Genomic DNA, 21,387 nt, shown 5'->3' on the forward strand with positions numbered 1-21,387 from the left:
TTTTCTGTGTTGTAACTGAAGGAAGCAAAAGGTACTGCAGATACTGCCTTTAAATGTTCATGTCTCTGATGTTAACATTTGTTTAAAAAAAGGTTAATTGCAGGCAATTATGTGCTAAAGGAGCTACATCACAAGAAAAGTCAATAGTACTAGGAAACTGTAACTTTGAATTAATGATAGAACTGAACAGTTATGCCAGAGCAATTTATTTAAGGAGGCAGCACAGTTTTTTATAATAAACAGCTAAAGTGTGAAGTGTTGAGGTTTTTCTTATTTTTCATAACTGTATAAAAAGGCATACCATTCCACATTGGATTCTTAGAGTGAATAAAGAACCAAGTATTCTGATGTTTTAAATTTAACATGCTGTTCATTAGTGTTGAATATTTAAAAATAAAACTGCTTCTTGAATTAAGCTGTGTGCATTAGATGGCTTTCTTGAAGGCAAAAGGCACAGTTGTGCTAACTTAGCATGAGAACCTCAGTTAAATAGCTTTTATTTATTTTGTAATCTGTGTCTGTTGTAAGAGTCAATTACTGGTTTATGGTACTGGTGACTAAAACTTCTGTTGTGTATCTTGAAACTATGACAAACTTGCTGGAATCTCCTTTTTTTCCCTGCTTTCCAGTCCAGCATCCTGGGAGTTCATAAAACTGTTCAGTCAACATGCAGCCTTTATCCAATTTGGATAAATCCCTAGCTGGAATCCATCTCAAAACTTCTGAGAAATAGTGATGTTTTTTCTTGGTAAGCTAGCTGAACCTTTAAAAGTTTCATATTGAAACTGGGGTTTTTTAAAAAAGAAGTTAGTGCACAAAACATAAGCAGTCTGCTATGGAAGTGCCTTCAGGTCCTTATCTGAAAGCAATCCTGTCCCTCCTGACTCCATACTCATTTTAGATGGATGCTGTATGGTTCTAAAATGCCCAGATGAGAATAAAAACCAAAACAACAACAACAACAAAAAGTAACAACCTAAAGTCAAACAGAAAAAAACACCCTCAAACCCCAAAAAAGGAAAGAAAAACTCTGGCTGGCCTGAAGACTCTGAGGATTTTTTTGTTGTTCAGTGCCTGGTGTTATGCTGCTTGACAGCTCTAGAAAAGGCTTGGTAGACTAGGCTGTTCTCACATGAATTTTATACTTTTGGTCCCATTAGGATTATGGAGTTGGCTCACTCTTGATAAATGTCAATTTAAAGCAGCAGAGAATCAAGCCAGCTGAGCTAGTCATGACCTTATGTGTGATCACAATTATAAGTGATAATTAATAGCTAATGAGACTGGTAAAACATGGTTCTGAAATGCAGTAGACTGCATCATCTGGACTGTTCAGAAATTAAAATTTTTAATTGCACTTTGAAAAGGAATTAAAGACATCTTTTGCCATCATGGGCAAAAAGATAACTTCCTTCACTAAAGGATATGTGCCATATATGTCACTGGGATATATGTCGTCTTCAGTACAGTCATGCTACAGAATAAGAATTATTCATTAATTTGAGGTCAGAGGGTAGAAGAGCATGGGTTAGACTAATGTAATACCTGATTTTAATCCATACTTTAAATAAGGGCAGTTGTTTTAAATTTTATGGAGGGGCCTTTTTTGTTACTTTTTTTCTGACATAATTTTATCCACTCACATAGTAGTAAGCTTGATATGTGATTCCCCATAGCCTGTTCTCCTCCAGTATGTGCTCAGGAGTAAATATAAAACTACCAGAGCAAACAAGTGAAAACCAATTACGTTACTTTAGTATGAGGGGCTTTTCCATATGTCTCTCTCTCTCAACTATTTCCCCTTTTTCTCTGTCAACTAGTGCTAATCTTCTCCAAGGTTAGTCAGTCTAGGACAGGTTTTCACACAATGACTCTTCTTCACTTGTGTTAACTGGAGAAGAGCTTTGACTCCATTCTTCTCACCTGGATCAGGCAATTTGTACTGCAGAACTCAAAAAGACCAAGTCAAATCTAGCTTCTGACTCTTGTCGGAGAATTAGCTTGCTTTTTTGTTGTTTTGCATAGTCAATGAGCTACAAAGAGCAGCCATCTTCTGAAGATAAAGCTGAAACATTTTATGATGTTTGTGAGGCAGACAGTGCGTGTTGAGATTTACTTGTGATGGATATTTTTAAATTGATCAGGAGTGGCTTTCTGCATTTTCCTTGTTTCTGGTGTTTCTGAAAGGGAAGGAGAAAAGAAGAAAGAGTTCTTCTCTTCATGTTCATTCATGTGAGGCTTAGACTTCTTGAAATTTTAAAGTTCCCAGCCACAATTCCTTATTCTCTGTTAGTCACTTCTGGCTTTATGGTAGCTACAAGTGAACTATTTAGAGCGGATGTCTTGAAAATAGATGTAGCGCTCCCTGGCAGGGGAGACACGTTCAGGCAGTGTAGCCAGGAGCCCTGGTGGAGCACATGGGAGGTGCAATTGAGATTCTTGTTTCTTTTGCTTGTAAAAATTCAGACAGAACTTCAGCTAGCTTTTGTCATGGGAATGGTTTTACTTTGGATGAGAGCAAAAGCTGTGCAGGAGCATTTGATTCTGAGAAGGTACTTTTCTGGCTAATTCTGCTCTTAGTCCTGCCTTTTGAAGCACTCAGGAGAGATGGTTGATTATTTAAAAGCACTGCAGTCTGTAGTTACTGTAGATAAAAAATGACAAAGACACTTTTGGATTTATGTACCACATCTCAGTAAGATAAACAACCTTAAGGCATCAGCTCTTTCATCAGAGCGGGTGTGTGTGTCGTACCAAGTTGGCTTTCTGTGACAACGGGCTGTTGTTCTTCCTGCTCAAACTGCTGGGATGCTTGCACTTGGGGGCACCACTGTAATGCCTAGAGTGAGGTTACTTTTAATGGTTTTGTTTCAGTCAGGAAGAAAGAAAAATAACAAATTGAATGAGAATACCTACAGGTTTTCCTTGGGAAACTTGTGGAAAGGTAAAAAGGCAGCAATTTAAATTTTGAAAACGTATTTTTTGTATGTTGAAAAGGTCAGCCTCACAATGAAGGAGCAAATCTAATTTTCTGTTTAGTTTTTGCTGGTTGTGGACGATACTGTCTTGGTCATAAGAAATAGAGCACTGAGGCATTTGCATTTCTTCTAGTTGGTTTCTGTGTCCCTGATAAAATCTGATGCAGAAGGGACTGCCCTTCCCCTCACCATGAGTGTTTGTTTTTGGAGAGATTATTTTTAGAACATATCCTTTTATACTAGCCTTAGTAATAGCAGAGAGCAATGAATTTGAAATGCTGTAGTTGCACGTGAACTAACTCACAACAATTGTACTTAGCAGCTTCTGCTGGAGCAGCTTTCAGTTTTCAGAGAAAATGCTGGCTAGTGACCATGCATCTCTTTTGAAATCTTTGAACGGCACCAGAAAATGAGATTTTTTAAAGTTTTACTGATGTGGGGAGTTTGTAGACCCTGCAGCTTTCATCTGAAATCATGTGAAATAAAAACGTCCCCATGCTTTGCCCAGTTCCTTGTAACTCAGCTTGAGCTGTAAACTAATTTGCTGATGAACTCTCATACCTCTTGTAAAGTTTAGTAACCTTGTAGAAGAGGAGTTATGTATTCAATTTGTTAGAAAACACTGAAATCGCAGCTTTAATTTCAAAACTCAGTTCAGCCTTATCTTTTGAAACAGTGACAGCACTTTCACCTGTCTTCTTAGCTGAAGCTTAAAAGTCCGGGAACTGTGCAAGATGGAAAGTGTTTTGTTATGTTTTTGTGGTTTTTTTTCCAAAAAATATTCTTAAACTGTTCTTTCTGTAGCACAGTTGAAACTTCATTATGAATTTTATAAGAATACAGTAAATAGTTTTAAGCATTCTGCAATTAAAAAAGGACAAGAAGCAAGTTGAGATAAATATCACAACGTTATTTCCATGTGCTTTGCAGCAATATTACTGTACAAAAGGTGGTTAGGATTTGAAATCAAGTTCATAGGGATTTTGTACATCCAATATATGACTTAAAAATCACTGAGCATTTGGCTTCCATACTTTGCGGGGAGTATTTTTAATAATCTAGGGGAAGAGCAGAAACAAGATGACATCAGTAACAAATAAAATACAAATCTTTGGAACATTTGTGGCATACCAGCTCTCCAAGAAGCATCATCATCATCTTCTGACAAACAATATCCTCTGAGGCTTGATGTACAACACTCAGATACGCTTTTTCAAATACTTTGCTGACTGAATGGTACATCTGAAAGAAATTTGAGAGTTGTCTTTCTAGAACCATGCAGATACAATCTTGCCTTACTGACCCGGGAAGATGAATAAGTGTCTAAGTGACATGTAGCTCCCTCAGCAAAGAAGGGACACTAGATTTACCAGTTCTACAGTTCATCTGTTACCTTGTTTTGTATCACCTCATATCAACTCTTGTTTTAACATGCTTTTAACTAACTTCTATTCCCTTGAGAGTTTAATGCTTGTACCCCTTAGTGCTCTTGAGAAAATAAATATTAAATCTAGTAAGATGGATTAATTTTTCATTTCACTGCTCATTGCTTTCCTTTCAGCTTCTTGCCTGATTACATCAGTGGTGATTTTGATTCCATTCAGCCTGAAGTCAAGGAGTACTACAAGGTTAAGGTAAATTAAATCTCTTTGATGAGTTTGTGTGTGTTAGAGCATTGTAGGATCCAAGCCATTAGTGCCCCCATTAGTCATTAAATGATTCTGGCTCCATTGGTTTCTTTGAGGCTTCAGTTGTGAAGCACCTTACAAGCTCAGATGTTGCACTCTGCCTGGCACTGTACTAATGCTTAAAGTAAACACGGGAGGTGTGGTTCTGCCCGAGTCCTGGGTGTGGTGCATAGCACCAGCTCAAGAATTAGGTCGTACTTTGCTGGAAGTTATAGCAACTAGAAACTAGGATAAAACCTCCTGAAAAATCTGTGACTTGTTTTGCTCAGTGAGATACAAAGCAATAAAGATTAACTTCCCATGATTCCCACATGGCTGGCACCCACGGACTTTCTAGAGAGTTTCTCTGTGTGATTTTTGCATGCTATGACTTTACCTTTTTAGCAGGAAGCTGCAGATGGAGACATCTGTCTCTTTCATCACCCACTGAAGCACTGAATTACACCCCAACTACTTCTGCTTCACTAGTGGAGTGCCCTCCTTAATGGGTTTTTGGACAAATTCCTGCATATATTAATTTATTCCCAGTGTAGCCACTGCATTTCTAGTGAGCTGCATAAATGTAAAGTTGCATTTCTTAGGTCTTTGGGCTCAAAGTTCTGCCTTTAGCTGACTATTTGATACTTAATGCTTCACCTGCCTACTTGTATAGGCTTTTGTGCTGAGCACAGTGCTTTCCCCTCACACTTTGGACAGCAGATTTCTGTAAATTCAGAGTTTTCCTCAGTGTGCCAGCTTGGCTTTGCAGCAGGCTGCACTTTCAAGAGCAGTGCTTGATCGTGTGAGCTAGTGGACTTAGAGGTCTGTGAAATGTGTGCGGTTGAAATTTGCCTAAAATCTTCCCTGATGGACTCAGGTTCAAATGATTGGAACAAAAAGTTTCAAACTGTGAGAGGAGGGCTGGAAGAGTGCGTAAGACAGGGGTTGAGTCCCTCTCTGAGCACTGTGTGGGGTTTTTAACATGTTCTACCTCACTGGTTAGAAGGGAGAAGTGCATGATGGCTGTCCATCCGGGGAGAACAGCTCAAGAAAAATTCTAAGGAATCTTTAGGCTACAGCTTGGGAAATAAAAATAGCAAGCTTTGGATTAATGCTGTTCGCTATAGAGTGGAAATTCATGATCTGTGAGTAAATGGGGAAACCTCAAAATGCACTGCTCTGTTTGGCATGGATGTTGGTATATAAAGGCTTATATAAATGCATGTTGGTAGGTAGGTAAATCCTGCCAAAGAATGCGGGTTAAGGATTGTTCAGCAGAGAGAGGGGAGATGGAATAGGTAGGAGGGGGAAGAATACAGTAGGATATGAAAAGGAATAAGATAAGCTAAACTGGCATTACGCTTTTTCACAGGGATTACTTTTCTGGCCGTAGCATCCCTTTTGTCAGCTCAATCGTTAGTTGACTGTTGATGTGCATCGCATCTTCTCTGTGAATGCCCAGTGAAACGTTCTGCTTCACACAAAGCTGATATACCCATGCAAGTGCCGGGCTGATAGGCTGTAAAGGAAGCTGTATTTCATCAGGATTGCAAAGGTGTAATGAAGAGCATAATCTGGCCTACAGAATCCTTGCCTTGAGTCCTCATACATGACTGAAGAAAAAGTAGTTTGACTTTAGAAGTTTAAGTCTGGGTGTACATGGTGGGAAAATTTTTTTTTTTGCATTTTTAAATTGAACTTCCATAGTCAGAAAAAATAGAATAGTAAATATGGTTGAGTGTCTAAGGAGGTCTCAAGAAAAAATATATAATAAACCACAGAATTTGGAGAGTGGTGTATGCTTTTTTTCTTGTAAAGTCTCTTGTCCAGTAAAGCACCCTCTGTAGTCCAGGCAATTTCCAGAGTCACTGTCATTTGGAAATGTTAGATGTGTTGATGACCCAAAATAGCTTAGGACTGCTTAAAACAGGCTGTGAGAGACCTTCAGGTGAGTAGGTCGATGTAGTGCCATTGACTTCAGAGAAGTAGAGGGTCACGTTGTGAGCTGGGGTTGCTTCCCATGCTGCCCTTCCTCACACACCAAAGCACTCCCTCACCCACACGCATATTACATCCAGAGAAAGATAAGCCATTAATGTTAGATAGTATTACTGTAGTTTCAAGCATTCTCTTTTATCAGTTGCTGGTGATTATGAAAGAGAAAATGGAAGAATTGTTGTAGCAAATCTTAGACTGATGTGATGTTGCCATTTTCAGTGAGCATGTGGATGAGAATCCACAGAAAACCCACCTGCTAACTAACGGATCAGTATTTTCCTGTACAAAATAAAGCTAGCTTTTGATATTCATCATTAAGTATTTTGACATAGGCTTGCTCCTACAGCCTTCACCTTCCTCAGTCTTGCTTCCAAAAAGTCACTCCTTCTAGAATGGAAAGCCTGAACCATTCTTATCACCCAGAATTACATGAAAGCACACACATTCATCATGTGAAATTGCTCCAGTTTAATTTGCCCAGGTTAGTACCAAGAATGTCATTAGTTATCTGGGCTTCTCTGAAGCTGAGCATGTTACAATCAGACAACAGAATATTTATTTTTCATTTGAAATGTGTGTCTAGATAAGCATTAAATCTTCAGCACCAAATAACAAGAATATTCTATTGCCATTACTAATATTTTTTTCTCCCATTTACTGCCAAGCCACCTTTCCTGTTCCACCAGGCAGCAGATTGTCTTACCTGAATTTTCCCCATCACACGCACCTGTCTTGAGCTCCTGTCAGACCAGCAATAGTAGTGACTTGCACTGTAGCTATAGCTTTAGCTTCTTCCAAAGTCAAACTTTCTGTGTAGGGTATTTTATACTGTACTGTAGATTTTCATCTCTTGGTGCCCCTTGCCTTTTTCCATATATGCCAGATGTAACATTTCCAAATCACAGAACCATTCAGGTTAGAAAAGACCCTTGTGATGGATCATCGAGTCAAACCATCAGCCTTACTCTACAAAGTTCTCCCCTACACCACAGCCCCCAACATCTCATCCAAATGACCCTTAAACCCCTCCAGGGATGGTGACTCCAGCCCCTCCCTGGGCAGCCTATTCCACTGTCTGACCACTCTTTCTGGGAAAAATTTTTTCCTAATGTCCAGTCTGAACTTCCCTGGTTGCAGTTTGAAGCCATTCCCTCTTGTTCTATCGCTAATTACCTGTGAGAAGAGCCCAGCACCAACCTCTCTACAGAGTCCTTTCAGGTAGCTGTAGAGAGTGATGAGGTCTGCCCTCAGCCTTCTCTTCCTCACACTGAACAGTCCCAGCTCCTTCAATGGCTCCTCACAGGATTTATTCTCCAGGCCCTTCACCACTTCATTGCCCTCCTCTGCACTCGCTCCAGCACCTCGAGATCTCTCTCATGTTGAAGTGCCCAAACTGGACACTACATTCCAGGTGTGTCCTCACCAGTGCAGAGCACAGGGGGACTATCACCTCCCTACTTCTGCTGGTCACACTATTTCTAATACAAGCCAGGATGCCGTTGGCTTTCTTGGCCACCTGGGCACACTGCCAGCTCATGTTCAGCTGCGTGTCAATGAGAACCCCCAGATCCTTCTCTTCCAGACAGCTCTCCAGCACCACCTCCCCAAGCCTGTAGTGATGCAGGGGGTTGTTGTGGCCCAAGGGCAGGACCTGGCACTTGGCCTTGTTGAAGCCATTGACGTTGGCCCACCGATCCAATCTATCCAGGTCTCTCTGTAGAGCCTCCCTATCCTCATGCAGATCGACACTCCCGCTTAACTTGGTGTCATCTGCAAACTTACTGATGATACACTCTGTCCTTATCAAGATCATCAATAAAGATGTTAAACAGAAATGGTGCCAACACCAAAATGTTGCACAAAGGCAAGGCGACACTTTCTGAAGGCACCTGCTTGGGGTAAATCAAGAGCTCTGCTGTCTGTCTGTAACATTACTGTGACCTGCAAGGAAGTGGGGGGGGTGGGGGTGGGAGTGTGTACTCTTCTGTACACGTGTAACCAAGGAATTCATTATGGCCAGCAGAAGGGAGGAGCTATCACATGTATGGCATGAATATGAAGGAAACAAGCTAGCAGAAAGTGCAGAGAGGTATTTGCCCTCTGCACTCCTATCTGTCTTGACGTATGATGTACAGGGAAAAGTCATGCCAACGTTCATTAAGTTTGATTTGATTGCTGTAGATTCATCTGCCAGGTGAAGGGCAAGTGGTGTTGAAGGAGATGGAGGTTCCTTCAATATTTCAATTGCAATGCTTTAATTTTTACCAGGAATTAAAGTGATTTTTTTTCTTTGTGTTTGTGAAACCGAAGGTGTTTCATTATGTTTTTTTATAAACATGCTTTATAGTTCCGTTAAGTTTTACATTTACAACGGAGTGCCAGTGACCTCTTATTTTTAAAACGCTACCCATATTGACAGAAATTAATGCATCATGACTTCTGTTATCTATCCAAAGACAGCATGCCACTGGTTAAGAAGAGTTACTTTTTCACAGTACAGCTTATGGACGTTAATTATGGAGTTATAAAACATAGTAATTTACAAGCGTTTGTGCCAAATGACAACCTAGTGTAGTGCTGTGTAAGAAGGGGGAGTATTAAACTCAGTGTGTGAAACTAATTATGGTTCTGTAAAGCGTTGTCTATAAGCAGTTGTATCATCATCACAAAACAAGGACAAGCCTGACTCCTCCGTCACACCACCTTCGTACCAGGATGTTGCTGCTAGAAGGTTTTCTACATCATTTAAGTGATGAAGGCAAGAGCAGATACAGGCCACTTACAGGAAACATGACATGCAGATTCCTGAAGCCAAAGGGTTTTACTGGGATGGATATCTTTAAGCCAGTTCCTCTGGTGTTTTTAGCTGAGCAAGAATTACATGACAGGTGTTTCCATTTGTCCCTTAAGGAGGATTATCACCATTGTGTTGGGGAGCTTATTTAAATAAAGTTCATAAACAGGAAGTTAATCTATTTTATCTCTGTTGGGTGTGGCATGCCATAGTTAGTGAAGAGATCTAAAGGCAAAAATGCTGTTTTTTCAGTTGTGTTGGGAAATAGACGTATAATAGACTTACGAGTGGTATGTGTTAAGTGATGGGCTAAGCATATTATGGTTTGGGGAGAGAATAAGGTTGTTCATTGTTTATTTTCTGCAGTCTTGGTTTTACCTCATTGGCTTGTCAAGTAGGTTCTTATAGTCTTTTATTCTTTAGATTAAAAAATTATTGATGATTTCCCTCATTTCTTAAAGAGTTAAATAATGTTAAAACAGGATGAATGAAACCGCACCACAACTGGAGAAGGATGACCATATTTAAATTTTCCATTATAAATCATATTACACTGTAAATAACGATGAAATATCAGTTCAATATTCTTTATTCTGTATATTTCCTGTCATTGTTAAAACAGAATATGAAAAGTGTTTTGTACTTTCATGATAAATATGCATGTTCATACGATCCCGTAATAGATGCTCTGGCAGTCTTTCTCCGTATAGTCTGAAGTACATTGGAAATGACACTGCACAAAGCAGCGAGGACTTGTGGTGATATTTCTGTCATTGCAGTTTCATCTGTTTCTTGCTTTAGCTGGATGTTTCTATTATTGAAACCTTTTCAACATTACTTTGAAGTTAAAACAGCCATTTGTATTGTTATGCCTCAAACAAGGCTCAGTTTCTGAAGTTTTGAGACCAAAGACTTAAAATTATACCAAATCTGTATTTATGCCTAGAAGCAGAAGGTTGAATCCGGTGCCCTTTGAAATCCAGATTATGCTGTTTATTAAAAATCCAGTTTGGCTTTTCTGCTAAGCAAACTTCAAGCCTTGAAAGGCTTCTCTAGACTTAGTAGGCTCTGCTTCAGATCTGTAATTAAATGCTGTGAACATATTTACAAGTCCGCTGTTTCTCCTATTCTCTTTTCTTTTTAAGCCCCATAGAGCTGCTTATTTTTGCAGGCAGTTCTGCAGCTGTAGCACTTTCCCTTTCCTTTTTTCTATTACATTTCCAGGGTTTAATGGTTATCAGGGCTGTAGAAATGCTTAATAAGTATGGTGTGGATATTGTCTTTTTGTTCTACGATGATGCACCTATAATTAGATTTACAAAATGTATTAGTAGCAGCAAAGTAATGCTTGTAGATCTGTAACTTCTACAATTTCTGCTAAAATGCATGCTAAAGTGAATTTTTTAGTGTCATATTTCCTGCTTGCTTTCTGAGGCCAAAATTTTTATTAATTTGGGGAAATCACAATGTTAATTGATTTCCCTCAGTTATATTATTATAATTTAAATACATACAAACCCATTAAGTTTTTCTGTGACTATTTTAATTTACCTTTTATCCCTAAATGTTAGTATTTTTTCTAAACATTTTTAATAACAGGATGGGACTTTAAATATTAAGAAGTTTGACTCATTTAGAATGCACAGTTTTCTAAGAAAACCACCGTTCATTTTAGGACCTGATTCCTTTGTGAGAGGTTTTAAGGTTTCAGAAGGAGCTGTAAAAGTTGTGTGGGTGGATCTGAAACAATTCAGTTTTGCTGTTGAACAGGCTACTCCTACCGACAATACCCACTTAAGCTTTCAAGTAATCCCTTGTTTTATGTGTCCTGCTGAAGACATCTTTGACAACTCTGAAAAGTGCTGTGCCTACCTCAGTTCAGCTTCTGATGTGTTAAGTGCCTGGGCCACCTGGACTTACAACCAAGTTGTAAGTTGTGATTTTTTTCTACTGATGTACATTCTTTGAAAGAGCCTCAGTGTCTTAATAGAGACAGAGATTCATCAAGTTAAAAAGATTTATAGGGCTGGGACGGTCCTGTTATTAATATTTTCAACTGCATATGACTGCATACGCAATTTAGGATTTTGGATTGGAAGCTGTCTGTATGTCTTAGTCATGTAATTATTCAACAGGAGCTTTTATAAAGCGGTTCAGTTCTTGAATAGTATGTCAGAGGTCTTATCAAGATCGTGTTTCTAAGTGAGTTGTATAGGTAATTTGGGTTATGTGGATTTCTTATTCATGCCAAATGGAAGTAATATCATAATGTTCCAGAAATGTTATAAATTTGTAAGATATACTGTGCTTGGTGGCACTTCTGTAAGGGTGATGTGACAGACAGTCACTCTAGGTCAGACCAGAGGTCTGCCAGTGTCTGGTCTCAGCTGGGTACAGGGTACCTTTGAAAGCATATATATGCACAGTGATGCTTCTTTGATACACTTTTCATCTCCTGCTAATACATGGCTTAAAGATTTCCTAAGTCTGAGGTGGTATATTTGTGTTTAATTGCTTCCTCCATAGATTTATTTAATTTTTCTCAAAATTAGTCTACACGCTTCTTTTCAAACTATGTAGATGAGACTTCAAGTATCCACAAAAAACCTTGGCGATATGTTCCTCAGTTTAAGTGTTTACAGTGGAGATAATCTGTCTTTTGGATGTTATTTTGGTTTTGAACTTGACTTTTGTTAGTCACGTTTAATTCTGCTGACTTTTTGTGTTGCGATAAAGAGTGGATGAACATACTTTAACTGCCTTTTCACTCCTGTTCTGGTTGTAGTAGTATGATTGTGCCTAGGATTCCTGTAGGTACATAAAGGGGTATGTGTGTGACCAATGGAATATTGCGTATGCCATCAAACTTCTGGGCTAAAATTATGTACAGCCTGTACAGATGTTTTGTGTCCTGCTGGGTTAATATATGTGTAATGGCTGCAAAGTTCTGTTGAACAGAGTCTTCTGTAAAAGCGAAGGATGTCAGGACTCTGGGCTTGCGTGGTGCTCTTCTTAAATGCCGGTGAAACACAAAACCAAGACAAATCTGTCCAGTTCTTAATATCACTCTTTATGCTTCCACCAAGGTAGCAGTTTCCAGAAAACATTATATCTGTTTAAATGCAGATGAGATTTGTGGAAAAAAAAAAACAAATTCAGCTATACAGCCTTGCGTATTTTTAAGTAATGTGTGTTCTTTGTGTTACCTCCTGGAGTTACACATTACTCCTTTCGAACCTGAAGAAACAGTTAAGTCCTACTTGTGTTGTAAGACCGATATAATATATTCGTTGTAAGATTCAGCAAGTTTTGAGGTCATCGAGAGTCACTGTGTACATTTATTAGGACCTGAGTCAGGCCCTAATTTATCTAGTTAGGATAGAGAATGCAATTTGACCAAGTTTTCATTCCTTAAAAAAAGTGCTACTCTGTGTTCCTTTACAGTATTTGGCTGTTCATTATGTAGCTTTGGGAGACAGTATGTAGAAATTAAGAGATCAAACTTTTATTAAATGTGGTTTGTCTTTCTTTTGCTTAGGTTCAGTTTGCAGGTTACGAGTTGTTTTCTTTCTTCTCACAAGTGCCTTAGCTGAAGCTCAACTGCCTGACAGTAGAATATGCAAGAAAATGGTGCACCATATAACAAAAATGATGCTGGTGGTATTTTAGTCTTGCATCCAATTTCAGTTTAATATTATGTTGCAGTATGAGATTTATTTCTCCCTTTCACTGGTTATGGCCCGAGGAGGCGAAAGGGTAGAATCTATATTGCAATAGACGTTTGAGTTACTTCCAAGAGTTTTAAAAAATTTAGTCTGGTGTTAATCTCTGAAAGAAGTCATTACTCTGGTCTGTCAGCCTGTGATGGAGAAAATAAGAGAAAAGTTTAAAAAATAGAAATGTGTTGAATTAACTTCATTTCCAGTGCAAGGAACAAAAAAGGTGTTTTAAACAATGACAGCTTAATCTGCAGAAGGAAATTGAACAGAGTTATTTTGTGATTAAGCCTCTTCACACAAAAGAGACAGCTTTAATATGGTTCTAGTGGTTGAAGACTCAGATGATGGGTCTTTTTAGATGTAAGTGGGATTTTTACATCCGTCTTTTCTTTTTAGAGAATTTAAGAGAGAATTGTTACTGGAGCACAAGGCTCAGTGCCCGTGCCTATGGACTACTAATTAGAACAGTTTCCAATGAAGCTGCAGAACCTACAGCCTCGCAGCACATCAAATGTTGCTACAAACTCAAGTTCAGCTTAAATGCTCTCTGGGATTTGTAAATTTGATTCTGTTGTAGGGGAGCCCACTAACTAGCCAAGGCCCAACTCTGGCCAACAACAGGAACACAAACCTTACCATGAACCAAGAAAAAGATCCTCAGAATCCTGATACTGCAATTTTAAAGTATTTTAAGAGGCTTGGCAGCCTCTGCAAATGATTCTGCTGAGCATCCTGTCAAAGAGCAGACAGCTCTCCTTTCAGAAGCAGAGTGAAAAGATGTAGTCTGTTGCTCATTTCAAAGTAAGAAGGTTTGCTGGCCGGCTGGAGAGGAGGAGGAGGAAAGCCTCTGACATGCTTTCAGGGACCTGTAGCAAGCATTTTGGTGAGTGCGTTCCCTTGCTTTAAAAGGAGCATGTTCACTACTCAGGATCATTCTCCCTAACCTCCAGACTCCAGAGGCAGATTCACCAAGGACACCATAAACTTTGCTTCTTCATCTTTGACACAACTATCAACTTAAAAAGGCACAATAAATTGGGATATATGATCCAGGGCTACCACATCTTTACTTACCATCATGTTGCCCTCACAGTGTTTACACTTCACTTAGAGCAGTACAATTACAAAACCTCGAGGATGACAATCCAGATGAAAGAAGGTTGACTTGCTCTGTTTGTGTTCATGCAGACGGATGAGTGCTCTACAGGCCTCCAAACAGAAAACGAGAAAATTATGTGTGTTGTTCAGGTCGAAAAGCTAAATGCTTTTGAAGCTTTTCAGTGAAACAAAGGATGAACTAAAGCTGCCAAATTTGAACTTGAGTGTATTAATTAACTTTGTCATGGAAGTGTAAGGCTTTTTGGAGTTTTGATATGAACCAAAACAGAGGTGGAGTCTAACAAGAAAATTCAAGTGCAGCTTCTGGAGCACAGATGATTACTTTTCCATACTGAAATTTGATCTGGTTAAAACCGTGCAAAATACAAGGTTTGTTTTTATAGCTGCACTTAGAAATAGTGCAAAATTATAAAAGTTGCATTCACATATACCAGGAGGAACTTTAACTTAAGATGCAATTTTGGAAAGAAAATTATGGAAAAAATGGAAAGACCATTAGTGGCAGAGAAATACCATTACTGGGTGGAATGGAGAGGAATGAAAGTAGTCGGGTTCTGGCAGCTTTAACTATAGCTGGATGGGGAAAGCTCTACAAATTGGAATATTTCTCATATTTACCTTTCTTGGTACCATCTCTTTTTATTCTTCTGTTCTCTATTTTCTGACTGTAATATTCTTCTGGGCTCTTGCTGTTTTCACTGTCATCAGTAAGCATTTGAAGCTCTGTTTTTCTGTTTCAATCCTGCTGTTTTCCTTGAGTGCTCAGTGGAGCCCAGCAAAGAGGAGTTGGATGAAGGTTTGATAAAATGACTATTCAGGAAGCTCAGCTGAAATCTGGAGAGTCTCAGGACCAGTGTGAGTTAGTCTGTGTTCAGTGTGCCGTTGGATTCCTTCATTTGAAGAACCTGTGATGGTCTTTGATTAAAAAATAATAAAAGTTCCTTAAGTCAAATAGATTTGGAGGTATAATTAGAAATGGAAACAGTCCCCTATGTGATTAAGTGAGTTAAGAGAGAAAAATGAAAGGGGAGAGGAAAATGAGGAATAGAAACTGAGAAAAAGGCACAGACTGTAAAAAGTGAGAAAAAGCTAAGAATTTCACCAGCAAAAAATAAAGGTAAAATCAGCAGAGGGTAGGAAACAGAACTGTACAGAAATAGAAAAATTTCCCTGACACATCAGCAAATTAATTCTCTTGTCATTTTTTTAGACATGAAGGAGTGTGATAAGCACTAATGCATGAAAAACATATTTTTCTAATCTAAAAGTAAGATTTTTCAGTTTATTAGGAATGAATGCAGGGTGGTTGCTTTGTTTGTTGGGGTTTTTTATTGTTTTCAAAGGGTTTTGTTTGAAGTTAACATAGGAGGACCTATATTTATTCCATCCTTGACCAAGCTTTGATGGGAGTTTCATCAGGTGAAGAATAGAAAATCATACAAGGAGCTTAAAACTTAAATGACTGCAATGAAAATTGGAATGTATTTACAGTAAATTTACAGGTGTTAAGACTGTTTTGTCCAAATTCTGCAGCAGTTGCTTCTGTAATATATAATGTGTCCAAGCAACTGTTAATCCAGTTGAAACAACTAATTTAGTAAGTATTTACTTTGCACTTAATTGATAATAACCCTTCAAGTAAGGAGTTGGTAATTTAACATAAATTGCTAGCTAACATTACCAGACTTCCATTTAATTGATAAAAATGTGGCCTTCAAGAGGAGCCTTCTTTTGAGAGCTGAAAAGACCTTCCTGCTTTTAAGCTCAGCATCAGGAGAACACCTTTAGGGAACAGAGTAGGGATTAAACATGGGATATAATTACTTATTGTGACCCAGCCCCATTTTTTTCAGGCATTTAAAAGCCAGACTCTTTTGATAAAGTCTTCCATTAGTTTTGTTCACCATCTACTGCTTCAACATATAATAAAATATAGCTGTTATACTTTAGTGGTCTAGATACTTCATATTTTAATGACTACTGAAGTTGTATTTGTAGGAAGAACTCAAAAATTGAAGACCTGTCTATAGAGCCATCTTAGGGTTTTCAACAATTGTGCTGGATGTTACTGTCCTGGCTGGGACTCCTGTACTTCTAGCGTTGGGTTTGCACTAAGCAATTTGCTGTGGGCAGAGGGAAGGAATAATGCCTTGTAATGGTCTTTGTGGTCCTGTCCCCTTTCCTTGCATCCACTGGTGACTTATTCGGATCCCGCCTCAAAAATACTTCTGAGAGGTAAAATGTCAGCCTTTGCCTGGACAATTTGACAGGATAATAGTGCTCACAGTGGGGGACTGTGTCAGTTCTGTGTTCAAATCAAACATGGGTGTATTTCTTAGGGCTTTAAGATAAATTTCCTAGTGGAAATTTTAACAGGGATAGTAGTGGAGAATGTTCAGGCATCAGAATGTGCTCTGTATGCTGTTTTTATCACAGTTTTGTGTAGCAAATAAATGTACTCATCAATACCTAATTTACCTGCAGAGGTGCATGTCTGGGGTGGCACTGACAGTTGCTTACTCAGCTGAATATGGGGGAAGGTCTCTAGAGTGATTCAGAAAATTTTTTTCTTTGATAAGGTTATGTTCTCAATATCTTGAGCTCATCCCAGACTGAAAGTTGGGCACATGCTAAGAGGAAACTGGGAATATCACAGTTCAAACTCTCATTTTATACTCCCACTGATGGTATAAAACAGGAGGGAGGATGTATGGGGTCTGAAAGTCCTTAAAGTGATTTTTCATGTTAAAAACTCCATTACTGTTCCAAAAGAGCTCTGCACCCACCAGACCTTGAGCAGGTGTAGTTTGGTCTGAAGGGCAGGGCTTTGCAAGGGATTTCTTTTGTCAACAACAATGGAATCAACTCACATATGCTTCAGTGGTTGTAGTTATAATGTTTGGCTTGATCTTGGAGAGGGGAGTCAAGAAGTTTTCGAACAATTTTTGTAGTTTGTTGATTGTTTGGACAAGCCAACTCCTCCTCACCCCAGACAGTTATGGATTCAAGCACATATCCTGTCTTTAATTACCAAGTTTTAACTGCTCTACATGCTTCAGTCCTTGTGCCACCCTCAGCGTACTGCCCGGATTGCAGCCTTGGGCTGATGGGTTGCGAGCAGCTGCCACAGAGCCATTCCCACAGTCCAGGAAGAGTTAGAAACACTTCAGCCAAGGGAGACAGCCCTCCCCTCCATTTTTACCATTTCTATGGATTTTCATGTGGTCTGAATGAATGTGCCTTCAGCAATGCAAATAGCTGTGGCCAGACTCCCTTTCTTTCTGCTTTGCTCCCCTCCTGTAGAAGAGCACCCTCCTAGCTGTGAACCTTGAGAGGTTCAGTGCCTTAAATTATGAGCCAAATATGTGCCTTAAATGTAAGACAAGCTTCTTGCTTCACTGCAAGGTCTTTCTGAACACTTTTTCATCAAAAATAACTGGTTTGTTCCAATTGACTGGAGGCTGTGATGAAGCGTTGATTGTAGCCCTTGGCATCAGGCTCCCAAAGAAAGCATAATGCCGTGCCGCGGGGGGCACGGCCGGCCCCTGTCCTGCTGGGAAGTGTTCTCCCCGTCCAAGGCAATGGCAGATCTGCTGATTGCAACAGGGTGTTCAGGATGGGGCCTCAGAGAGAGGCCCCAAACCCATGACAATAGCTCAGTTCATCTCTTAGAGTTAATAAAGTGACATAATTGTCGGTGAATTGGCAAACTTTTCAGCTTATTTAAGATGATGACAATGGTGAGGCTTTCAGCATATTGAACAGGAGCATCTCATCAGAGGAAGCAGAGATTGCAAGGTGTTGAGAGTGAAAGTTGGTGATTCTCCTGTGATTGTGCCCTCCTGTACAGAATACTTTGTAATGTTTTTTTGTGTAAATGCTATCCCTAAATGCCTCGCAGACCTGAACTGGAAGTAGATGCATAGGTAGAGAAATAAAGTGATACGAGAAAGAGAATAATGGCATTTGACATTTCTTCTTGAACTTGGTTCTATATAGCATGAAAAATGTAGGTATGGGTTGACAGCTTATAGATGCTGTGGAATAGCTCAGAATTCCCTGCGGCAAAAGGAGAGTAGCGGAGCAGGAGAGAGAGGCCAATGTACAATGAGTGGTTAGATTTGGGAAGGAAATAGTATAAAATGTTTAAGGTTCCTTAGAGAGCACTATTTATTGCTTATGTGATATACTTTTTGTGGTAAACTCAAGATGCTTTGAAGGGTTAGGGTAAATCTGATATGGCTTGATAAATATCAGAAAATTTTATAAAGATGAACTGTCCCTAAATCATCTAACTGGTGTTTACACTGTCTCTCCTTTAGTTAAATTCACTTCCAAAGAAGTTGCACAGAAGGTAATAAAAGGGACAATACCTTGCTATCCTGTTATCTGTCAATACATCATTTATTTCTTCCCACAGCAGGCCATACTACTTTCTTATATCTTTCCCCCCCATTTCCAAACAATTCTCTAGTTTAAAATGACTGTGCCTCAGCCTTTCTTGCTGGGAGTTTTGTCCAAGTTGTGAAAAAATAATAGAGCATTAGATTTGGACCCAAATATACGAATTAAAACATGACAGGAGAGCCAGGCTTTGAAATTGCATCTTCAAAAGTACATTGATTAAATGTATTCATGTGATACGGGTTGTGCGGTCATGGAACAGTACACAGATATTTTTTCTGAATGGCTGCCTGTCCTTGAAAGTGATATTATTGATGAGGCCACACTATAACCGTCATTTTAACCCCAAATTATGTGCCTGAGGGCAGGGAGCTCATCTTTGGTCTTTGATGGTTCAGTGGAAGGGTGTTTAGGATGTAGTTACCTAGGACTGCAAGCAGCAAGTGTGATCAGACAGGAGGTTTCTTCCAGCTGCTGCGTTGGCAGACATAGTTTCTGGAGTTTGCTTGTCAGGCACTGCTGTGAGTATCCATTTTAGAAACATATAGTGTCCTCTACATACCTCTTAGTGGATAATAAGGATTTAGCAGCTACTTTTGGTATTACAAGCACAAATTTAGAAATAAAAACAAAAACCTGTTTTGAAAGATACATTTTAAAAGTACACCTAATTAAAATGAAGACTGAGACACTTTGTTAAATTCCTCAGTTTAGTTTAAAATAACTCAAACTAAATAAAGAAGATTTTTTAAAATATGAATGGCTGAATGTTTAAGGGGAACAGACAGAACTGGCCACATTACTAGCTGAGCATTTGGAGCTATAGAGTAAGCTAAAGAAGCTTTTGATAGGGGTCTACTGTAGAATCAGAGATTTTTAAAATTATTATTATTTTATTGTAGTCATTTGACTTCAGTTCAGTGCTTAGGTTTGAAAAAAAGTAGAATGGTTTATTTTCTCTTTCAGTGTATGAATAAAAATGAGGCATGAGATGATGAGAAGTACTATTCATAAAGTGCGGAAGGGCTTGGTGATGAGAAATGATCAATATTATCTCTAGCTACTGAGTTCAGCCATGTGCGTCCAGTAAATCAGTTCACTTTTAAATGCAAAATGTGGCTAGATGAGCTTATTTATGTCTCCATAGCATATAAAATTGCTTTATTTAGTAGAGGATAAAGACACAACTGGGGGTTAGAGCGTGAAACAGAGGGAAGTACGATTTAATGTGGACTGAAGTGGTAGTTGGATGACATACGTAACCCAGCTAGAAAATTGGATAAGGTCAGCGAGGAGTAACTGAAATGCTTTGTTGACTAATGTACAAGAACCTCTGCAGGGAAACAGAAGAACTAAACCAATTGTTATTGGTATGCAAATAGATTTTTACAGTTTCACCGGAATTGTGGCAAAGCAGCAGGCAAGGTTGGAATAGAAATATTACAAGCCATGCACTGATCAGGAACAGTAGGAATAAAAAATAAAGCCTAATGTGAAATAACTTTCTATGCTTATCATGAAACTGTGAACAAAACCAGCTGATTTGGGTTCATGTTTTGGGGCATGAGGGAGAAAAAGTGCTGTTTAAACGGTAAAATCCAGTTATGTGACTGGTGGATGGCAGATAATTTTTCAGTGTACAGTCTCTGAAAAAATAATAAGTTGTGGTATTTTCAGTGTAGTTCTGGTAGACAGTAAAACATCTGGTAGATTTGAGGGCCAAAAATAACTTTGGGTAGAATGATCACAAGTTGACTTGTGAACTGTGGAAATGAACAGAAAGTCTGTGAGGTGTGTGCTCTACTTAAGTTTTGGGTTTTTTTATAAATCTTATATAATTTTATTACAAGTGGGAAAGGCCTCGAGAAATTGAGAACAGAAGGCCATCTGTATAGGAGCTCATGCACTAAATGAAGAGAAGACAGATTTCCACCCCTTTTGTCTTAAACTTCTTCCTGTAACTCGTTTGTATACAAAAGGCGAAAGGATAGACGAGAAAGACTTCAAATATAACCATGTGAACACGGAAAGGAGATTAAGTGTGAAGTGTGCCAGAGGAGGAGGGCAGGGCGAGGAAAGAGGTCTGATCAGCAAAAATACTGATTTGAATGTCAAAAGGTGCACATGAGTTAGAGCTCCCTTCTGTGAGCTCCATGTGATGGATACTTTAGTTACCTAGAAAATGCAAAAAGGTGAAATGGTCAAACTGAGCCATGAGGATAACAGTTATTGATGATCAGCATCTCACTACACTCCATGGCAGAACAATACCTGTCTCATATTTTTGGGAAGGAGGACAGAGTAGAAGTTGGGGGAAACCACACTGACTAATAGGAAGGAACACATGGAGTGAAAATCACTGTTGTTATCAGAAGGTGACGGCTACACACTGGATGACAAGCCTGCTAAACTCTCCTGTTTAGCATCCTAGTTTGGATATAAAAGCACGGTTGGGAGACTCATTGCCAAATACCACAGCTTGGGCTCACAATCGTGTGTGCAGGAGAATCACAGAATCGTTCAGGCTGGAAAAGACCCTTGTGGTGGATCATCGAGTCCAACCCTCAGCCCTACTCTACAAAGTTCTCCCCTACACCGTATCCCCCAACATCTCATCCAAACGACCCTTAAACCCCTCCAGGGATGGTGACTCCAGCCCCTCCCTGGGCAGCCTATTCCACTGTCTGACCACTCCTTCTGGGAATTTT

At 39.2% G+C, this 21,387-nt stretch overlaps 1 protein-coding gene across 4 annotated transcripts in view; it reads left to right on the forward strand.

The window, feature by feature from the left end:
* Window positions 1-21,387, forward strand: part of TPK1 (thiamin pyrophosphokinase 1) — a 320,623-nt gene that overhangs the window by 147,941 nt on the left and 151,295 nt on the right. For all 4 annotated transcript variants that reach the window (XM_074900881.1, XM_074900880.1, XM_074900883.1 and 1 more), the window contains one exon: window positions 4,540-4,612. In XM_074900881.1, coding sequence (XP_074756982.1) covers window positions 4,540-4,612 — 73 coding nt within the window. The remainder of the gene's footprint in view (window positions 1-4,539; window positions 4,613-21,387) is intronic.

The sequence above is a fragment of the Athene noctua genome, chromosome 2 (genome assembly GCF_965140245.1).
Source record: "Athene noctua chromosome 2, bAthNoc1.hap1.1, whole genome shotgun sequence".
NCBI classification, from domain to species: Eukaryota; Metazoa; Chordata; class Aves; order Strigiformes; family Strigidae; genus Athene; species Athene noctua.